Source organism: Ochlerotatus camptorhynchus, unplaced genomic scaffold, assembly GCF_037179485.1.
Source record: "Ochlerotatus camptorhynchus isolate MF236.1 unplaced genomic scaffold, CSIRO-AGI_Acam_v1.1 ptg000046l, whole genome shotgun sequence".
Taxonomy (NCBI): domain Eukaryota; kingdom Metazoa; phylum Arthropoda; class Insecta; order Diptera; family Culicidae; genus Ochlerotatus; species Ochlerotatus camptorhynchus.
This window is the reverse complement of record NW_027040537.1, coordinates 1,993,552-2,015,056: the sequence shown is the minus strand read 5'-3', so window position 1 is coordinate 2,015,056 and position 21,505 is coordinate 1,993,552. Positions and strand designations below refer to the sequence as shown.

At 42.4% G+C, this 21,505-nt stretch overlaps 2 protein-coding genes across 2 annotated transcripts; both read right to left on the bottom strand.

The window, feature by feature from the left end:
* Positions 1-2,379: 2,379 nt before the first annotated feature.
* LOC135716231 (uncharacterized) lies at positions 2,380-7,689 on the bottom strand. The gene has a single exon (XM_065238923.1). The coding sequence runs from the start codon at positions 7,687-7,689 to the stop codon at positions 2,380-2,382; it is 5,310 nt and encodes a 1,769-aa protein (XP_065094995.1).
* A 4,123-nt stretch (positions 7,690-11,812) lies between these two features.
* On the bottom strand, positions 11,813-16,412 carry Exd2 (Exonuclease 3'-5' domain-containing 2). The gene is made up of 4 exons (XM_065238840.1): positions 15,615-16,412; positions 15,081-15,547; positions 14,429-14,918; positions 11,813-12,494 (listed from the first exon to the last, which is right to left on the bottom strand). The coding sequence occupies exons 1-4, from the start codon at positions 16,283-16,285 to the stop codon at positions 11,846-11,848; spliced, it is 2,277 nt and encodes a 758-aa protein (XP_065094912.1). The 5' UTR covers positions 16,286-16,412; the 3' UTR covers positions 11,813-11,845.
* Positions 16,413-21,505: the final 5,093 nt, after the last annotated feature.

Sequence of the window (21,505 nt, the reverse complement as noted above, 5' to 3'; positions counted from 1 at the left end):
TCATAGTCTGGCGGATAGAATTTCGATATATCATAAAGCGGAACCAATTCAATATATTTTAGACCAACAATAGAAAATGTACTATGACCTTTTATAAACAAAGCGTTGATTATTCTTTCCTCGCCAATTGAACGCAAATTACCGGCATCATCGGATAGGAGAAACTTTCGCCAACCCAAAGATGGTGTTAGTTTGCATAGGCGAGCCTTGAGTCACGAGAAAGGGGTTTCCTAAGTTTTGTTCGCAATAGCTGATGTGCTCTTTTCTGTTGTTGGTCGTGATTTGCTCGATTGGTTCCGCTATTTGACAGCTCAATTGGTTCCCGAGATTCTATCCGCCAGACTATGAATATAGCGACTATACTTGGAGGAAGACAATGATCCGGCAGACCCCGACATTATCCAGGACTTGACGACTTCTCTACACCAAGGAGAGGCACTCGTTTTTTCTACAAAACTGACACGCTCCATAGAGGAAGAAAACAACGAAGATCACGACACTTTGCAGAACGAAACAAATTCGGAGCATGGATCAGGATAATTTTGATAATAGTTTTATGAATGACAGGTTACGATCAACTTCTTCACCTAATCTTCAGACCAGTACAGAAATTTTGGTATATTGCCAAAATGTTAACCGCATGAGAAGCGCCGGTAAAATGAATGAAATTAACAAAAATATATTAAGTTCTACTTACTCTGTCATAATGGCTAATGAAACAAGTTGGGATGATAGTGTGAGAAGTGAAGAAGTTTTGGGTAACAATCATAACGTTTATAGAGACGACCGCAATTTTCAATGGTTTGGAAAAAAATCGGGAGGTGGAGTATTAATAGCGATTTCGTCCAAATTGAATTCAGACATCATTATGGCTACTAAATTTAAAGAATTCGAACATGTATGGGTAAAAGCGCAAGTAGCAGATGAAACTCATGTCTTTGCTTCGGTATACTTTCCTCCGAACAATGCTCATAAGGACACGTATGATAAGTTTTTTGGAAAAGCGGAAGAAATTTTGTCTAGTTTAGCCCCTGAAGTAAAAGTACATATATATGGGGACTTTAACCAACGCAATGTTGACTTTATTTCTGATATGGACAATGAAAACATCTTACTTCCAGTCGTTGGGGAAAATGAAACACTCCATTTAATTTTTGACAAAATTGCAAATTAACCATGTGAAAAATCAACAAAATTGTTATTTAGACCTTTTATTAACAAATACTTATGAAGATTTCTGTGTGTCTGAATCGTCATATGGAGAAATGAAATGTTTCACACAGCAATAGAATATTCTTTATTCGTTCACATAAATGAAAGAACCAACGACTGCGAATTTGATGAAATCTTTGATTACAATTCAGCAAATTATGATAACATTAGAAATAGATTGAACATTGTCGATTGGCAAGCAATATTAAGAACTGCAGGAAATGTTGAATGTGCAGTTGACGTATTCTACAATGTGTTGCTTGAAATAATACTTGAAGAGGTGCCAACTAAAAGAAGAAGACGTCAGAGTAATGCAAAACATCCGGTTTGGTACAACAGGGAACTGAAAAATTTAAAAAATCAAAAGCAAAAAGCGCACAAATTTTATAAAAAATATACACGGCGAATGAGAACAACCCAAATTTGAGTTTAGTTCACTCATAATCGCCAAAAGTGCAGGAACTCAGCGATGAGTAAAATTTGTCTCATGGTTTCCTGTGGAAAACCTAAAAAATCTGCCGGAAAATGAGGAAATTGACGAAAATTTTATTCAGTCTCGGAGTAGTACCAATAGACTGAGTGAATCCAATCTTTACTTTTCTCAAATTCAGGAATTTTTCCCTGGAAAATCCTGGAAAAGCCTGGGAAAACATGAGGCAAATTAACTCATCGCTGAGTTCCTGCACTTTTGGCGATTATGAGTGAACTAAACTCAAATTTGAGTCGTTCTCATTCGCCGTGTAATAGTGAAGAAACTTTGGCATACTATTTAGACATTTGCGATCAGTTAAATTTGGCCGTGAATATGGCATTTGAGGAGTATAATTTAAAACCGGAACTTGAAATAAAATCCTGTCCTAGGTGTACGAACCGAAACGAAAGGTCGAGACGAACCTGGACTAAAAATTGAAACCCGAGAACACGTTTTTCGGAACGGCGGAATTTTCCTATCGGTTGCAACAAATAAAATGTGCAGACAAACTTGTCTTAACGTGTTTATATTTCGACTGTTCGAATACAAGTGTTTTGATTGTTTTCTCTTCGCTTTGCGCTGGCAGATTTTTGGCGCCAGCAAGGTAAGTTGGTATTGTAGGTATGCTGATTGCTCGGGATGTAGGGATGTCGTCACAAAATCCTCAAACATCCTCCCCGCCTTGAGGTAACACCTCAATCCGGAAGTGGACACAGTTTCTGCACTGGGCGCTGATATTGCGATTTGCCTCGACGCAACGTGACAGTGCGAACTAAGCCATGCTTGTCGGGATGAACTGCGGATACCCGGGTCAATTCCCAAGCGGACGGCGGAGTGTTGTCGTTTTTGACCAAGACGAGCTGGTCCAGCTTGATGTTGTCTCGAGTGTTTTTCCACTTTCCTCGTGGCTGCAGAGTTGCGATGTACTCATCACGCCAACGGTTCCAAAACTCGACGGTATATCTTTGAACTTTCTGCCAATGGTCCAACTGGTTCACCTTGAGGTGCGTGTCATCAGGTTCGGGCAGTAAATTTAGCGGTTGCCCAACCAAGAAGTGCCCCGGAGTGAGGGCTTCGAGACTGTCCGGCGAACTGGAGATCGGACAGAGAGGTCTCGAGTTGAGACATGCTTCTATTTGGCAGAGTACAGTTGATAGTTCCTCAAATGTCAGCTTCTCGTTTCCAACGACCGGTCGCAGCAACTTTTTCGCGCTTTTGACGGCCGCTTCCCAAATGCCACCTTGATGTGGACTGGATGGTGGGATGAACCTCCAACGAATGCCAAGATTACTGAAGAACGGTTCGGTGTTCTTGCTGTGAGCTTCAGTTACTTCATAGATTTCCTTCAAGTATCGGTCGGCACCAACCAGGTTTGTTCCGTTGTCCGACCAGATTTCATTGCAGTATCCTCGGCGAGCAATCATCCGCTTGAATGATGCCAAGAAAGTATCCGTAGACAGGTCACCTGCGACTTCCAAGTGAACTGCCTTGCTCGAGAGGCACACAAAAACGACGATATATTCCTGCGAGCAACGTTCACCGCGAGTTTTGCTACATCGTACCAGTATCGGGCCGGCATAATCAACTCCAACATGGTTAAACGGTCGACATGCTGTTACGCGCGCCGCTGGTAGATTTCCCATCAATTGCTGCGACATCTTCGCTTTCTGTCGGCAGCACTTGACGCAATTCCGGATCACTTGCTTGATGACATGTTGGCAGCCTTGGATCCAGTAGGTCTGGTTGATTGTTGCTGTCAAGAGTGTCGAGCCCGCGTGACAGTTCCGTAGATGCATCTCTTCCACCAGCAATCTCGTAAGACGATGGTTCTTCGGGAGAATAACTGGGTGCTTGACTTCGAAAGGAAACGATGATTGCTGCAGGCGTCCACCGACTCTGATCGTGCCGGTACCATCAAGGAATGGGTACAAGTCGCAGACCTTGGATTTTGGATGGACTTCGCTCCCCTTTGCCAACGATTTGACTTCTTCTTCGTAGTGTTCGTGCTGGGCCAGCCTGACGAGCTGCAACCTGGCCTCCTGCAACTCGGATGGCAGAATAGGACCAGAACGTTTCTCGTAGCGTGTTAATGCCTTCGATCCCAGGTTGTAGATAAACCGCTTCACGCATGCCAACTGTCGGCAGGCTGCGCCGAAGCTCGATCGACTATTGAGGATTTGCTTCTCGATTTCGTACGTCGTTACTGGAACGCTAACAGAAATGTTTAGGAATTGGAATCGCTTACGTACCTCCAGTGTAGCTTCATCGTGTTCTTCGGACAAGACACTTCGTTTCCAGGTTGCGGAATCCTCCGCTAGCCACTTCGGTCCTGTCCACCACAGAGGATGATCGACTAGGTCTGTAGGAGATATCCCACGGGAAGCACAATCCGCCGGATTTTCAGTCGATGCAACATGATCCCAATGCTTACGTGGAAGAATCTCAAGTATCGAAGATGTTCTATTAGCCACGTAAGTGTTCCATTTACGCGGATGTCCTGACAGCCATTGCAGGACTATGGTCAAATCCGTCCAGGCAAACCGGTCTACCTGGAAGCGTTTGAGAGGTTCAGCAACTTGTTTCAGCAGCTTTGCAAGTAATTCAGCTGCGTTGAGCTCGAGACGTGGTAGAGACACCTGACGTACAGGAGCGACCTTGGTTTTCGCTGCAAGTAGACTAACGTGAACCTCACCGTTGCGATCAACGGACCTGAGATACACGACCGCTGAGTACGCCTCCTCAGAAGCGTCAGAAAAGCCATGTAATTCGATGTGGTTGTCGTAATTCGCTGCGCATCTTGGAATCCTGATCTTCTCCAGGTGGTGCAGGTTTGCCTTCAAATCGACCCACATTTCTTCAACGACAGGAGGTAATGGATCGTGCCAGTTTAGGTCGTACAACCAGCAATGTTGAAATAGAATTTTAGCTCGAACGATGACCGGCGCAAACCACCCGAATGGATCGAACAGCCTGGCGGAATCCGACAATAGCTGGTGCTTCGTATTGGGACCATCAATCTGCAGATTTACCTTGAGTGTGAAGACGTCTATGTCCGGAATCCAATGAATTCCCAGGGCTTTCACCGAATTGCGTTCATCCGGAAACTGTATCTGTACTGCGGTAATGCTGACTTCAGGTAGCGACTTCAGAACCGCCGCCGAATTGGAACTCCATTTCCGTAATGTAAATCCAGCACTCTCTATGATCTCGTTGATCGCCTTGATCAAACGAATGGCTTCTTCTTCCGATTTTGCTCCCGATGTAAGATCGTCGACGTATGTATTCTTCATGATCCGTTCAGCTGCTTCAGGATACTTCCCTTTGTATTCTTCCGCTGCCGTCTTGAGCGCCGCCATGGCCAGAAATCCAGAGTTCTTGAGTCCATATGTCACCGTGCGAAGCCGGAAGTGTTGTATCGGCTTGTCCGGCGAACTTCTCCATACCACACGTAGGTAGTCTCGATTGTCAGGGTGCGTAAGTACTTGACGGTACATTTTTACTGCGTCTGCCGTAAATACCACCTCGAAGAACCTGAACTCCATCATGATATCGAATATCTCAGTGTTAATGTTCGGGGCGTCCAGTAACAAATCATTCAGTGAGACTCCAGAAGTCGTGGCACATGATGCATCGAACACAACTCGGAGTTTGGTCGTGGTGCTATCTTCCTTTACGACCCCATGATGCGGCAAATAATATGACTTCGTGCAATTAACCAGAATCTCCGTTTCCGGAATCAGCTCCATATGGCCCAAATCCTGATACTCTTGCATGAATCCAACGTATCTCTCCTTGAAGCTGCTGTCGGTCTCGAACTTCCGTTCCATTGCGCGTAGCCTACGGACTGCTGCGGTCAGCGAATCTCCAAGTTGCTGCTTTGAATCGTTCATTGGCAATCGAACGATAAAGCGTCCATCTTTCGAGCGAGTGTGCGTCGAGTTAAAATGATCAACGACCCTTTGCTCCTCTTCTGTCCATTGCTTAACTTGACGAAGCTCCTGATCTTCCCAGAACAATCGCAGGGTGCGATCGATGTCGAAATCTTGGTGAAGATTGATTGCCGAGTGATGTGTGTGCATACACCATTGCTTCGAGATTCTTCCTGCAACCATCCACCCGAAGATAGAACGTTGTGCTACAGGAATACCGTTTGGATCTTTGACCTGGCCGGCTTGCAGTACGGACAGGAAGACATCCGATCCCAGTATGACCTCAACCGAGCTTGGTTGATTGAAGTGGGGGTCCGCTAGTTGCAGACCCTTCAAGTATGGCATGCTTGCCACGTCGAAACGCTGGCACGGCAGGGTTGCCGTGAGCCTTCCAAGAACAAAAGCTTGAGTGGTGAGTTTAGTTTCCTCGTTGAAACGCGATGAAATCACCAGCGTGACAATGCCGGCAGTGGTACCGACGACTTCACCGCTGACACCAGTGATCTCCAAAGAAGCGTTGCTACGCCTCAACCCAAGGCGGTTGGCACACGCTGTCGTGATGAGAGATGCCTGGGAACCACAATCAATTAGCATTCTTACGTCGTGTAGCTTCCCATCACCTCCTCGAAGTTTTGCCACCACCGTTGGTAGCAGTGCGAATGCAAACGGTCCGTGGTTTTCAGCCACCGTCTGCGCTACGTTGGTAGAGATCGATGCGACCTCCGATTCCGGTTCCGGTTGCGAACTTCCTTGACCATCTTCCTGCTTTTCATCCGGTTTCTTGACTTCCCGCTGGCATAGCATTGTATGGTGCCGTTGGTTGCATTGTGAAGTGCGACATACCGACTTCGACTGACACCGCTTCGCTGTGTGGGATGGACGCAAGCAATTGAAGCACAGTTTCGACTTAAGTGCCAATTCCCTACGCGCCGCCACATCCATGGCCCTGAATTGTTCGCAGTGGTAAGTTGGGTGATCCATGCTGCACTTCGCACACGACACATGTGCAGCACCAGCATGAAAGGCTTGAAACTTCTTCTCGGCTCCAGTTGCCTTCGAAATCTCCTTCTTCGCAGGTTCTCCCAGCTTCCTATAAAACGCCGAACAAGTTTCCAGAGCATCGCAGCGTTTTTGTAGGAACTCGATGAAATCTGCGAACTTCGGATTTTCTTCGTCAATGATTTTCTGCGCCCACAGTGAGCGCGTCTCTCGGTCCACCTTCTCAAGCAGCAGATGGATGAGCCAAGGATCCCGTGTTTCGTACTCGTTGCCAAGAGCTTTTAACTGTCGGATGGTATCATCAGAAGTAGCCACCAGTTTCTTCAATCCGCTTGCGTTGGTAGCTGATGGCTGATCAACGAACTCACGAACGAGGGCAAACACCGTGTATTTTTTCTTATCGTAGTGCGTCACGAGTGTTGTGTCGCTGATTGGGAAGGAATTCACCATCCGCTTTGCTTCACCGTCCAAATAGGAAAACAAATACTGCATCTTGACGGAAGCTTTCAGATCCTGCCTGTTGTGGATCGTGCTGACAAACAAATCCTTAAACGAATTCCACGCCGTTCGCTCTCCTCGGAAAATGGGAATGTTTAGTTGCGGTAGCTTCACATTCACTTGGGGTTCCTGATTCCACACCTGACCACCCGCTGCCAGCTGCTGCGGTGGCTGGTTTTGTCGATCCAGCATTGCCTGCTGCGTTTCCAAAAGTGCCTTGATTGCATCCCGCAGATCACTAAACGACTCATTCCTTTCACTTTGCTGGGACATCTGGTCTTCATTTTCTCCCAGGTAACCCGTGTACAGGTCTTTTACTTGAAAATAGACCTCATCAAATCGGAGCCGGTGGTTGAACACCGATGCCACATCCTCCAGATTCGCAATGTTCTCCTCAATCGTCGTTTGAACGGCTTCGAAATTTGCTGCAAGTTCGGTGAGCTTCTCCCGACGTTCATGCACTTCCCCGTACGATGGGTTCCGGGTGTGAAGCGATTGCGCGACGGATAGCTCCCACTTTATTTTCGCGAACATAACCTCTCGCTTCGACAAAAACTTTTGCATATCCGGCGGATCCATTATCCGGTTCGAAGGACCAAAACTATGTACGAACCGAAACGAAAGGTCGAGACGAACCTGGACTAAAAATTGAAACCCGAGAACACGTTTTTCGGAACGGCGGAATTTTCCTATCGGTTGCAACAAATAAAATGTGCAGACAAACTTGTCTTAACGTGTTTATATTTCGACTGTTCGAATACAAGTGTTTTGATTGTTTTCTCTTCGCTTTGCGCTGGCAGATTTTTGGCGCCAGCAAGGTAAGTTGGTATTGTAGGTATGCTGATTGCTCGGGATGTAGGGATGTCGTCACAAAATCCTCAAACATAGGAAATTCTTCAATTATGTGAAAACCAAATTAAAATCTGATAATTTTCCATCAAAGATGCATTTGGACGATAGGGTAGGTGAGAACTCGGATGATATATGCAATTTGTTTGCAAATTTCTTCCAAGAAATCTATACTTCGTTTTCAGAAGAGGACCGTGACCGTGAATATTTTGAATCTTATCCAGAATTTTCAAGTGACATCAGCGTAAGTCAAATCAAGGTTCATGATATCTTAAAGGGTTTAAACAATTTAGATGCATCTAAAGGTCCTGGCCCTGACGGTCTTCCGCCAGTTTTTATGAAAGCTTTAGAAACTGAACTTACTGCTCCATTATTTTGGATTTTCAATATGTCACTGGAATCCGGAAACTTCCCTAAAATATGGAAAAACTCGTTTTTAGTGCCTATCTTTAAATCGGGCAAAAAATCCGACATACGTAATTATCGTGGTATAGCTATTATCTCTTGCATTCCGAAAACTTTTCGAGGCGAATGTGAATGAAAAACTCTTTCTTCAAATTAAAAACAGAATAACTACTATGCAACATGGCTTCTTTAAAGGCCGTTCAACAACTACGAATTTGCTCGAATTAGTTAATTATTCCTTGAATGCAATGGATAACGGAAACCATGTAGAAGTGTTGTATACAGATTTCAGCAAAGCGTTTGATCGAATTGACATACCCATGCTTATTTTTAAACTTCAAAAAATGGGAATTCATTACGCACTCCTCAAGTGGCTTGAATCATATTTAACTGACCGCCATCAAATAGTAAAATACAAAGGAAAGACATCAAATCCCGTTAATGTCACTTCTGAAGTTCCTCAAGGCTCCCATTTAGGACCGCTTTTATTTATTCTCTTCGTCAATATATCTTTCATTATTAAGAAATTGAAAGTTTTAATCTATGCTGACGACATTAAACTTTTTTTGGAAATAAAAGATGCCAAAGACATCATCACATTCAAAGAGGAAATACAGATATTCCATACTTGGTGGCAAACAAGCCTGCTACAATTAAATATAAAAAAATGTAACTCAATTACCATTAGTAGAAAACGAACCCTACCCGATATAACAATCACTTTAGGAAACCATATCGTAGAAAAGTGTGATGGAGTCAGGGATCTAGGTGTTATTTTGGACTCAAAACTTACTATGATCGGTGAATCATTATAACACAATAATTACTAACAGAGCTAACAACATGCTTGGTTTCATAAAACGTTTCTGCTATAACTTTCACGATCCGTATACGATAAAAACATTGTACATTGCTTATGTAAGATCGATATAAGAATATTGCAGCATAGTTTGGTCTCCTTTTTCAATCACACACGAAGAAAGAATAGAGTCTGTTCAAAAGCAGTTTCTATTGTATGCACTCCGCAAGTTAGGTTGGACTGTATTTCCTCTGCCATCTTACACAGCTCGGTGTATGCTCATAAATATCCAAACATTAAAAAAGCATCGTGAATTTGCTATGATTTCTTTCGTAAACGATATCGTATCACATCGCATTGATTCTATAGAACTATTGTCATCCTTAAATTTATATACACCATCTAGGCATTAACGAAATAGAAATATATTTGCTACAAATCGTCATCGTACGAATTATGCTAAATTTGGGCCCTTGAACCAAATGATGGATACATATAATAAGCACTGCGATAACATTGACTTTACAATGACAAAAACCAAATTAAAGCAATATTTTAATTCCTCGCATAACGTCAGCTAGAAGTAATGTTTTAACTTGTTCTCAAGATATATTATAAAAAAATATAAACAAAGACAAAATTGTAAACATAGCTTTTAAGACAACAATTGTAAAACGGTCTACACTGATTGACGACAAATAAAATAAATAAATAAATAAATAGACATTTGTCAAGGTCATCAGTTCCCGCAAGCAGCTAGCTATCAAGGCTCAACCTGGTCTCTATAGAAGTTGTGGAATTATAGGCCCAAATGTATTGGTGAGATTAATCATCGTCCGACCATTTTCCAGAACACGCTGGTAGAAAGTGTTAAAAATCCATATAGAATTTGAGAGAAGTGGGAACAATTCGCTTTGGGTGTATATTCAGTCCCCAGAAAGCCAATAAAATCAAATTTGTGAGAAAATTAGCTCTCACGAGTTCAATCTCTCGAAGTCCGAAGCTCCGCCATCTACCGAAGAAGCTGAAGCATGTTCCAACCTCTGCAGTTTATTCCCAGTTGGGCGGACGATGGATCGTACAGATATGAGGCAGGCATCAGAGATACTTGGATTATCTATCCGGATTCGTACTTATGCGAATTTGGGATGATTATTTTAATTTAAATTCTTTATTTAAGAGATTTTTAGCCTTAGGCTAGTTCATCTCTTATTTGGGATGATGATGTCAGTTATTAAAAACGTAAAAAGCTTCGTCACATCATTGACCCTTATTTCTACTGGAAAAAGTTAAACAATATAGTTACTAATTGCTAATTTACTTAGTTGAAAAAAAATCTTTCAATTTGTTCTCTTCAGGTTTTCAAAACAAAAAAGGAAGATTTACCTGCATAACTCAATGGAAAAGTAATCGAAGATGGTTCAACGAAGGGAAGTGGTAAGCAAGAAGAGCCCGCCTTCAATTCACGATCTGTTAACGGCAGGAAGTTGGCAATTCCACTCTCCCAATCCAAATCGCTTCAATCGGGTACCCTGGTTGGACCGTCCCATACCCAGCATATAATGTATAATATAATAATGGAATGAATGTTAAGAGAACAATAAAGTAAACTCACCCGATATGTTGCAAAGGAATCCATGAATTCACGGCGATTTCGAAGAGCTCCCATAGATTAGAGGACGATTTATATCCTTCTGCAGTTTAACAAAACTATCGTCTCTGGAAGACTCTCGATAGAACTACACGAGCATGCCATCAGAACTCGGTGAACCGGCTTCCCAGGAGGCAATGCAATTCGCAGGCACACTTACAACCGCTGGTTACAAATAAAAACACACCCGTGCAAAGAAACGGATCCAATAAACGTCACTCTCGCGTCATCGTCGACCGGCAAAAAATAAAATAAAAAAATAATAAACAAGAATCGGTGGGCAATTTTGTGATATGGAATTTCCACTGAAAATCAACCGGGAATGCACGAATTTCACCACACCCAACTGCGAAACACGTTCAGAAGCACTTTTGGTACATTTTCGATCGAAAACACTCACCCTGCGCTTCGGTCAGAGAGCGTATAGGGCGTCGTTGTGCCAATTTTGTCGTAGCACATTTCGAGTATGAGAGAGTAATTGCAGTTAGATCAAAAGTGCCTGAGAAAAATGCAAGTACTTACGCAGATTACCCGAAGTTGCGATAGTGAAGGTATGATCAGAGAGACAAACAGACATAACACTCTTAAAACGTTCATCAAAATCGTTTTTAACGGTCAATTTAAATGTTTCTTAGTTGGAAGTACCGCCACTTGTGGTGCACATAATCAATTCCCTAGTGTTTGACGTTTACATACTACAACCTCTATGGTAGTATTGACTTCATTGTAGAAACTTCAGAATAAATTCAAAAAATGAGTACAAGATTCTCATTTAGTGGGTACTTTCAAGTTAGCGTGAAATCCCGTCCCGGGACGCAACCAGAACTATTTGAAACATTTCATCCGATTCGAAATGGCGGTTAACATTAGAATGGTTGGTGCTGTCAAGAAATGGCTTCTTCAATGGGTCGACTAGTACAAAGCGATGTATAGAATAATATTTTACCTGTGTAATAACTCGATTAATATTAACTCTTCAAGAACGTCAAGTATTGACTCAATTAAGATAAATGCACACCATAATGTTCTGGTTAAAACTTACCTTTGGATGAGGTACCCGGCGTGATCAGCACATTCCCATTCACGCTTGGCTCGTTAGCTTCAGCTTCCCAGTCGTCGGTCGAGTTGAGCAGCGTCATCGAGGGCTGCGATAGGGTCGAATCTGAATCGTCCGAGTCATAGCTGTGCGTTTCGATCGAAGCAAAGTCGTTGATCGTGGCCATTTCACTTTCGTCGTCTCCATCATCCGAGGCCATCTTCGCCGACGGTGGTTGACCGTTGGTTTGAATCGTTTGGAACGTCTTACCGAGGGTGGTTTCGGACGCAACGCCAACCGAACCGAACAATGTTTCCGATTCATCGCGATCGGAGTAGAATGCCGTTTCCTCGTTGGATTGGCTAGCTAGATCGATGGCCGCTTCTTCGTCCCGGTAGGACGACACATCTTTTGTCGTACTGTCGTTGTCGTTTTCGAAGTCGTCACTTTCGCGGCCTGTTTGCTCGATTATGATGGATGACGATACGGAGACCTCCTGACTGTAACTGTAGCTGTAAGGGTCGCTAGCTCCATTGCTTCCACTGCTGTTTTCCGATGATGCATTCCTGTTGAATGGGATCGGAACACCAGCTATAAGAAGATCCTGCTCATCGACACGACCCTCGTCGGCACGGATTTCCAACCTGGAATCGGGAGAAAGGTTTGGTTTCATTCATGAGACATCACCGAAGTTCCGACAGACTTTATGGAAGAACGTCAGTGGCGTGCGGAAGATTTTCAGGAACGTTCCGGCGAAATTTATGAAAGCTCGAGTGAACTTGAGGGAAGTTCAGGTGAGCTTCAGGGAAGTTCTGGAGAACTTCAGGGAAATTCTGGAGAACTTCAGGGAAATTCTGGAGAACTTCAGGGAAATTCTGGAGAACTCAGGGAAATTCGGTTTAACGTCGGAAGGGTAGGCGAATTTCACGAAATTAAAGAAATACTTCAGAGAAGTAATGGTGAACGTCAGGAAAGTACCGGTGATCTTAAAGGAAATTGCAGTGAAGTTGCTCGGGCGAATTTCAGATAATTATAGCAAATTGCCTAGAAACACCAGTGAATTTAGGGCCGATTCCATAGTGAGAGCGAAGCGAAGAGGCGAGCCAAGCGTTGAAAAGAATACAAGGAATAATACGAATAATTGAAATTCCAATTATTGATATAATTCTTACATTCGTTTCACGCTTTGGTCGCCTCTTCGCTTCGCTCTCAAAATAATATCGGCCTAGCAGAGAGACAAGATTCGCCAAACTTCAGAGAAGTTCTGGCAAATTTTAGGAACGTTTCGGCAAAATCCCGGAATCAGGGATGTTCGGGTGAACTTGTGGGGAGTTCTGGCGAACATCAGGGAAGTCCTGGCGAACTTCAGCAAAGTCCTGGCGAACTTCAGGAAAGTCCTGGCGAACTCCAGGGAAGGTCTGGAGAACTTCAGGAAAGTACTTAAGAACTCCAGGGAAGTTCTGGCGATCTTCATGTAAGTCTTGTCGAATTTCAGGAAAGTCCTGGCGAACTTCTGGGAATTTCCGTCCAAGCTTAGTCAAACTTCAACGAAGTTGAGGAGAACTTTGAGGAGCTTCAAGCGAACTTTAAGGTAGTCTACAGTATTTTAAGGGCTTATCAGAGGACATAATCGCTATGAACCGAAAGGGCTTCAACAGAATAACTAGGAATAAGGAGTTCAACTTCAACGACGATGTCAAAAGCATGAAATAACATTTCCAAAGTTTTTCCAAGCCAAATCCAGAAGTCTTAAAAAACACCTCCCTTAGCTCAGTGGAAAATTGCTAAACTTCCCTGGGCATAGATAGAGTACAGTATGATTGTACTTGCCACACAATTATACTTATGCAAAAATGGTACAGGCATCGTAAGCTCTCAATTATTAACTGTGAAATTGCATCTAGAACACTAAGCTGAGAACACATAATAAGTTTGAAATGCGAAGAAGAAGAAGAAGAAGAAGAAGAAGAAGAAGAAGAAGAAGAAGAAGAAGAAGAAGAAGAAGAAGAAGCAAAACACATCTTAAGATATTCTAGGATATAATTCTTTAAATTTGAAGTTTAAAACTGAGGTGTTTTATAAGACAAACCAGTTGACTTCATATATTTATAAGGAGACCTCGATGACAAGAGAGTTAGAAAATTCTTCATTCACAGTTAGACTAAGCAATTTATGGAAATGACTTCAAGAACATGTCCGATGCCTTCAATGGCAAGTCTACAGCATTACAAGGATATGTCCAGAGAACTACAAGAGTATACTCAGCATGCTTAAAGGGCAAATAAGAGGATTTTAAGGACAGACACTAAGATCTCAGGAGGTTGCGTTGATTTCTGTGTGGTCAAATTCAGTTAAAGGCTCTGAAGACATGTCTTATGAAAGTCCAGTTGAGTTGAATGACTGTCCAGAGGAGTTCAAATCATGTGGACTGAATTCGAACTGTGAAGACTAGTTCATAATATACATATCTTCAAAATTATAAGGCTATTTTTGAATCCAACTTGTTCTTCAATTTCGTGGAGACCTTAACGTGCTGTGCTCTTGCTGAAATTTTCCCCACCCAGTTCCAAAACCTTACCTCTTGTAATTATGCTCCACCGACCACAGCTCCGGCAGACATTTGGGCTTCATCGTTTGCAGAAAGTGCTCTCGCCACATCTTTTCCAGCTCACTCAGTCCGCCGGCAGCTTGTTTGAAATACTCGACCACTTTTTCCCCGTGTGCAAAGTAATCATCGTTCGGGATGGTCACGTTGATGTTGGCGTAGTGGTCCAACAATTCGGCAGTCAGTTCGGTGCCCTTCGGGAGCAGTTTTTGAATCTTCTTTCGTAGACCCTTTTGGCGCTCCTCCGGGATCTTATGGGAGCAGTGCACCAAAGCTCTGGCGGCTTTCTTCAAATCGGACATATTTTGCACGCAGATTTCCTTGGGGTTTTCCTGGGCATTGTAGGGAGCAGTGCACTTGGACACCAAACTGAGGCGCATGTTTTCGTCGTGCATATTGCTGGTTCGGTGACAGGGAGCACACAGCAGCAGGACATCGTGCGAGATGTGCTCTTTCATAACCACTGAAAATAAACCCACAAGGCAACGATATTAATAGGGTGATAACAAAAGCAAGAAAAAATTGAAAATTACTAAATGGTACTAGCAGATTTATTTTCGCTACAGAATCAACCAGTACAAGCCAGCAACTAGCAAACCAAAGCAAATTCTAAAGTAACACTCACAGGGAAAGTGCTTCCGGTAATCGCGAGGAACGACGTTCTTCCGAATATAGGAATCATTCGCCCCACAAACGACGCATTTGTTCTCCTTGGCAATCTGATAGTACTTGCCAACATCGCCAACGGCGCGTCCTTTCGGCTCAAACTTCAACCGAATCGTATATGTCGGTTGATCGGTCACGATCTCGGCCAGTTCCTTGATAACGTACCATTCGGCTTTCTTACGATCGCAAGTGCACAGGAGTTCCCCATCCGGTGCCTGCATCAGGCAGTTGTCGTACAGTGGTTTCGCTCGGGTGGCCATCGAGCGTTTGATTTCGATTGAGGTCTTACTTGACACACCCAGTAACTTCTTCCTGCCTTTTTTTGGATTAGAATTGCTCTGTTTATCGTGGAACCGCAGATCAAAGAAGCATTCCAGTTCGTCTATGGCGGTCTTTAGCCAGGTTTTCTGTCTGGTATAGAAAGCCCTAGAAATATAATTTAACAAATATCAAAATTAAAGTCATCCACGGCTTACAAGCATCTCTAACTCACCGCGGTACCGCCTGTTTGGCAAACTTCCGGAACATTTCTATGGCCACATGCGCATCGCTGGCAGCGTACGCTACCTGTCGTTCTGTCAGCTGATCATTCTCCCAATTTGAAGCCCGTATGCGCCAGTGTTTGTCCAATTTGACGCCCAATGTTCTCTCGGCAAGCTTCCCCATCCCATACGGTCCCGGGAGGCCACATCGTTCCGCCAGATGACGTAAGTCCAGCGTACTTTCCACCTTTAGGTTGTAATCATTTCTCAAAAGCTTGGCATCCTCAAGCGGTCCAACGCCGACCTTAATGATGGCGGGATCGTTCAACAAATCACTCAACTCCTGGGGAATCCGTTTCATTTCATACAACCTTATCAATGCGCACAGGCCACGGTGCGATGCCAATTGGAGTAGTGCCACCGGGTGGCGGTTTCCCTGTTCGTTGACCCACTCACAGTCGAAACCAAGCACCCGGAATTCTCGACAGTGGTCCCGCAGTAATCCGATAACCTTCTGGCAATCCTCCGGATTGGACACAATCCGGACCGATTGATTGTAGAGCGGATCGGTAAAGCGACGGACTATTTTGCGTCTGTTAAATAGCAAGTATAGAGCACCAGCTCCGACGGATGCGATGATTGCCGTCGTAGCGATCGTCTTCTCACGTTCCGTGAGAGGCATGTTATTTTTGTTCTAATGGTTCAAATTTCAAAGCACTTTGGAACGACGAACAAACAGAAACTAACGGAAAATGTACAATTTTATTACAAAAAATCGCGAAACTTTTGTTAACTGCGTGCTTCTTCTTGATTCCGTGCGGTAAACACAGAGGGTAAATAAATAAAACTTGCCAGACTGACAGTGACAGCCGTCACAGCCAGCTGAACACTCATGAGTGTTGTGAGCTCAAAAATATGCACAGAGAAAAAAAATACCCTACATTTAAGTTCTTTTTAGTTATGTCGTTTTCGTTTTTGCGGTGTAGCTACACCGGTGCTACATTGCCGTACACCGAAATATTTTAGGGTGTAGATATAGGATGCACCTTTGTTTACAAACAAATGGTGTTGAGCTGTCAAAGACTCGCGCTTATTCCTGCTTACACTACACCAGTGCTACACCGCAAAAACGAAAACGACATAAGACTAGTAGCAACAATCAATACGAAACTAACGATTTTAAATTGGCTCACCACTTTAGTAGCCTATTGGTCCCAAGCAAACGATTAACGTACCCTATTCTAGTTGAAATTCTATTACTACACTATGTTTGTTTTGATTCGCTATGAAAGTTTGACAGATAACATCAGGGGTGTGTGGATTCATGCAGAACATGCAGGGGTGAGTGAAATAGCTTGGGACTGCTTGGGACCGTTGTTCTGGTACTGAGTGAGCCAAAAATAATATTGATTTTCTTCGGGACCCAGTGGTCTTAGAGTTACCTCTATGCTAGTAGGTCCCCCGCATAAACGCGAACCATAAATTGACCTTACCTAAAATGGTTAAAAATTGTTTATAATCCCTGCTAAACTTTAACTGAAATGGTTATGGAACTTTACATGAACGTTTAATGATAAAGTTTCAACCTTATGTATTATGGTTTTTTGGAACTGGACCTTACAAATAATGGGTTGTTAAGAACCATTACCGTTCCAAATTCTTGTTTTCTCCATACATTTTCGGAAAGAGAACTATATTAGAACCTTTTAACTTATGGTCTGAGAACATTAATGGTAATGGTTATGGTAGTCAGTAAGGTCCACGAATGGTTTCGTAACATCGATCAACTTTATGTGGAATATATCGCGAATTGGTTGCCTGTAATTTACTGATTACCAATTCACGATATATTCCACGTAAAGTTGAGCGATAATACAAAACCATTAATGGACCTTACTGACTACCATAACCATTACCATTAATGTTCTCAAATCATAAGTAAAAACGTTCTTATATAGTTCTCTTTCTGAAAATGTATGGAGAAAACAAGAATTTGGAATGGTAATGGTTCTTAACAACCCATTATTTGTAAGGTCCAGTTCCAAAAAACCATAATACATAAGGTTGAAACTTTATCATTAAACGTTCATGTAAAGTTCCATAACCATTTCAGTTAAAGTTTAGCAGGGATTATAAACAATTTTTAACCATTTTAGGTAAGGTCAATTTATGGTTCGCGTTTATGCGGGCCCGAAGAAACGTGCTCAACTTTTTGGCTCAGCTCTGGTACTATCTTCGGTCAAAAGCTTATCGATGCACCCCTCGAAACATAGGAAAATCCACGAACCCCTAATTTTAGCTGTCAAACTTTCATAGCGAATCAAAACAAACATTGTGTAGTACTAGAATTTTGACTAGAATGGGATGCGTTAATCGTTTGCTTGGGACCAATAGGCTAGTCAAGTAGTGAGCCAATTTTAAATCGTTAGTTTCGTATTGATTGTTGGTAGATCTCTTTTCCTCATGCGTGTTGTTTCCAAGGTCAAAATGTCATGATTACCTGCGATTTGTCAATCATTTAAATATTTACACGTCGTGTATTGAAGAATTCAGTGCCAATATTTCAAAGGGGCGTAATTGTATTTGTAAACAATGGCTTCAGTCGTCGATTTCTCGCGAATGAAAGCTCACTCATGAAAATGAATGACACCAGCATGCAGAGGTATGTTTCCTGTATTAGCTAGCATTTGTAATTTGGATGGGTGGGTTTTCATTTGCGGGAAATCGACGTCTAAAGCCATTGTTTACAAAAGCAATTACGCCCCTTTGAAATGTTGGCACTGAATTATCTCCTCTTCCTCTTAAGTGGACCCTACACGATTGCTTTTATTGTCAATAATCATATTGTCAATACATTCTATATTGACGTCAATACATCGATATTGACAATATTTCTGTATTCACATCATCAATATTATTGTCAATAATTCCCCTTCGCTTCAATACATTGATACGTGTGGGGTTTGCTTTACACGGTGTTTCGTGAAAACCCATTAATGGGTAAAAAAATACCCATTTTCAAACCATGTATGCAGCTGTCAAAAATGGGGGAATTTTGAAATCATAAAATGGGTGAAAAAATACCCATTTAAAAAATCAGTTCACGGTTGAATAATGGGTATATTTTTTACCCATTAATGGGTGAAAAAACACTTCGAAATTTTATCGTCTCATTTCCGTCACCGGCTCATTGGGAATGCAAACCTCGATGCAAACAGTTACTGTCCGCAGCATATTTGGCGAAAATAGACGATCTCCGGAAAATGTTAGAATCCAAAACGTTGGAGAGGCTTACGGATAAGTCAATACAATGGATAATTTGTATTATAATGTTTCGTGAAAAATTTGAGCGGAACACCTGCATTTATTTTCAATGTTTTAGAAACATTTTTACATCAACGAGCGCTTGCATCCTCCATTTGTAAAAATGGGTATTTTTTCACCCATTTTACGGTAAACACAATATAAGAAAATGGGTGAAAAAACACCCATTTATTGACAGACCGCCCATTTACCCATTTATGAGTAAACCATAGTTTACCCATTAAATGAGGAGGGGCACTTTTAGCGGAAATGGGTATTTTTATACCCATTAATGGGTTTTCGCGAAACACCGTGTAGGTAAAAACTACCGATAATCGAAGAAAGTTCACATCAGAGCTTAAACATATTGACTGCTTAGGCTGAGTGTGAAAGCACTGCACTATTCAATCCATTGCTCTGTCCAGACCGTTTGTACCAAACGGTAAAGGACGAGGCAATGAAAGAGCCAACAAACACATTCAGTCACTCACGAACAGGCGACTCGCCCCGTTTGCCTTCGCTCACACAACATGTAATTGAGGCACTTTTCCATAGAAAATGTACGCTCAGTCATTCAAAACAAAGATTGGGTACCATCAAGGAAGAATAAACGTGCTGACTGAGCTACTGACTGAGTGCTCGGATGTCAGTGACTCGTTTACCTCTCAATAATTCAGACTCTCACGAGGCAGTGAATGATGAGGCAGATGGCAGTTCATATTCATATTAAAATGATTCATTGAACCTGACTGTTTTGCGCACTGGTTCACATACACTCTTAATCTGGCTCGGTAAAATCTCCAACAGCCGATTACCTCGGCATTTACTTTTGCTGATATATCTGCAAAATATCTGTTTGTTAGCTGATATATCAGCAAAATGATATTTGTTAGCTGAGTCTCAGCAATTGTTTTACTGAACCTCAGCAAAATAAATTGCAGAACTACTCGGCTGTTGGAATCTCGGCGAAAAAATTTATGTGTGTACACACTTAGAAATTATCGCCGACTTTGGATACCTAAATTGTATACACACTTAGTTTTTTTTCTACCGAGCTCGGCTGTGCAAATCTCGGCAAAAATAAGTTTCACTGAGATCTCAGCAAAAGTGACATTTGATTGCTGAGTCTCAGATAATGCTTAGCTGAATCTCAGCAAACAAATTAAATGTTTGCTGAAATCTCAGTAAAACTTTTTTTTTTGCCAAGCTCGGTAGAAGAAACTAAAGGCTCAAACGGAGTATGGGCGGAACGGCAACAGAAAGTTTGACAGTTGTCACAAATGACATCAAGATACCTAACCAAAGTCGATTTGGTTCTAACTAGTTTTCAATCAGACAAGTTGGCTTACTCAGATCGGGCTTTTCCGCTGCCGCTGCCGTTCCGCTTCCGCTGTCATTGCGCTTGGGCCTTAAGTGTGTGGATTACCAAAAAATCAGTGCCAACATTTCAAAGGGGCGTAATTGCTTTTGTAAACAATGACTTTACCCGTAAATTTCTCGCGAATGAAATCTTACCTCTCCAAAATAACAATGCTAGCTGGTAAAGGAAACATTCCTCTACCTGCTGGTGTCATTATTTTTCATGAGTGAGCTTTTATTCGCGAGAAATCGACGGCTAAAGCCATTGTTTACAAATACAATTACGCCCCTTTGAAATGTTGGCACTGAAATAACGTTAAAATGTCCTAATTTATAGTAAAAAAAATAACCTGAAAAAATCAACTAAGTCCACGTAAACATTACCACCATAGAGGTTACTCTAAGACTAGTAGCAACAATCAATACGAAACTAACGATTTTAAATTGGCTCACCACTTTAGTAGCCTATTGGTCCCAAGCAAACGATTAACGTACCCTATTCTAGTTGAAATTCTATTACTACACTATGTTTGTTTTGATTCGCTATGAAAGTTTGACAGATAACATCAGGGGTGTGTGGATTCATGCAGAACATGCAGGGGTGAGTGAAATAGCTTGGGACTGCTTGGGACCGTTGTTCTGGTACTGAGTGAGCCAAAAATAATAATGATTTTCTTCGGGACCCAGTGGTCTTAGAGTTACCTCTATGCTAGTAGGTCCCGAAGAAACGAGCTCAACTTTTTGGCTCAACTCTGGTACTATCTTCGGTCCCAAGCTAATCGATTCACCCCTCGAAACATAGGAAAATCCAATGAGCTTGATTAGCGAGGTGAACCAATCGGTTAAGTTGTGTGAGAGAACCCCCTGTATGATACAAGCAATTAGTGACGTCACTAATTGCGTTTACGTTAATTTTTTGATTTACTAATACAATAATATTTCACGATCTGCTTCACCTCTCTCTGTACATCATTGAGGAAAATCCACAAACCCCCCATTTAATCTGTCAAACATTCATAGCAAATCAAAACAAACATAGTGTAGTACTAGAATTTCAACTAGAATGGGGTACGTTAATCGATTTGCTTGGGACCAATAGGCTAGTCAAGTAGTGAGCCAATTTAAAATCGTTAGTTTGCACGGGTGATCATACTCTATGCCCAGGGAAGTCGAGAAATTTTCCAACACGAAAAATTCCTAGACCGTACCAGGAATCGAACCCAACCACCTCCAGCATGGT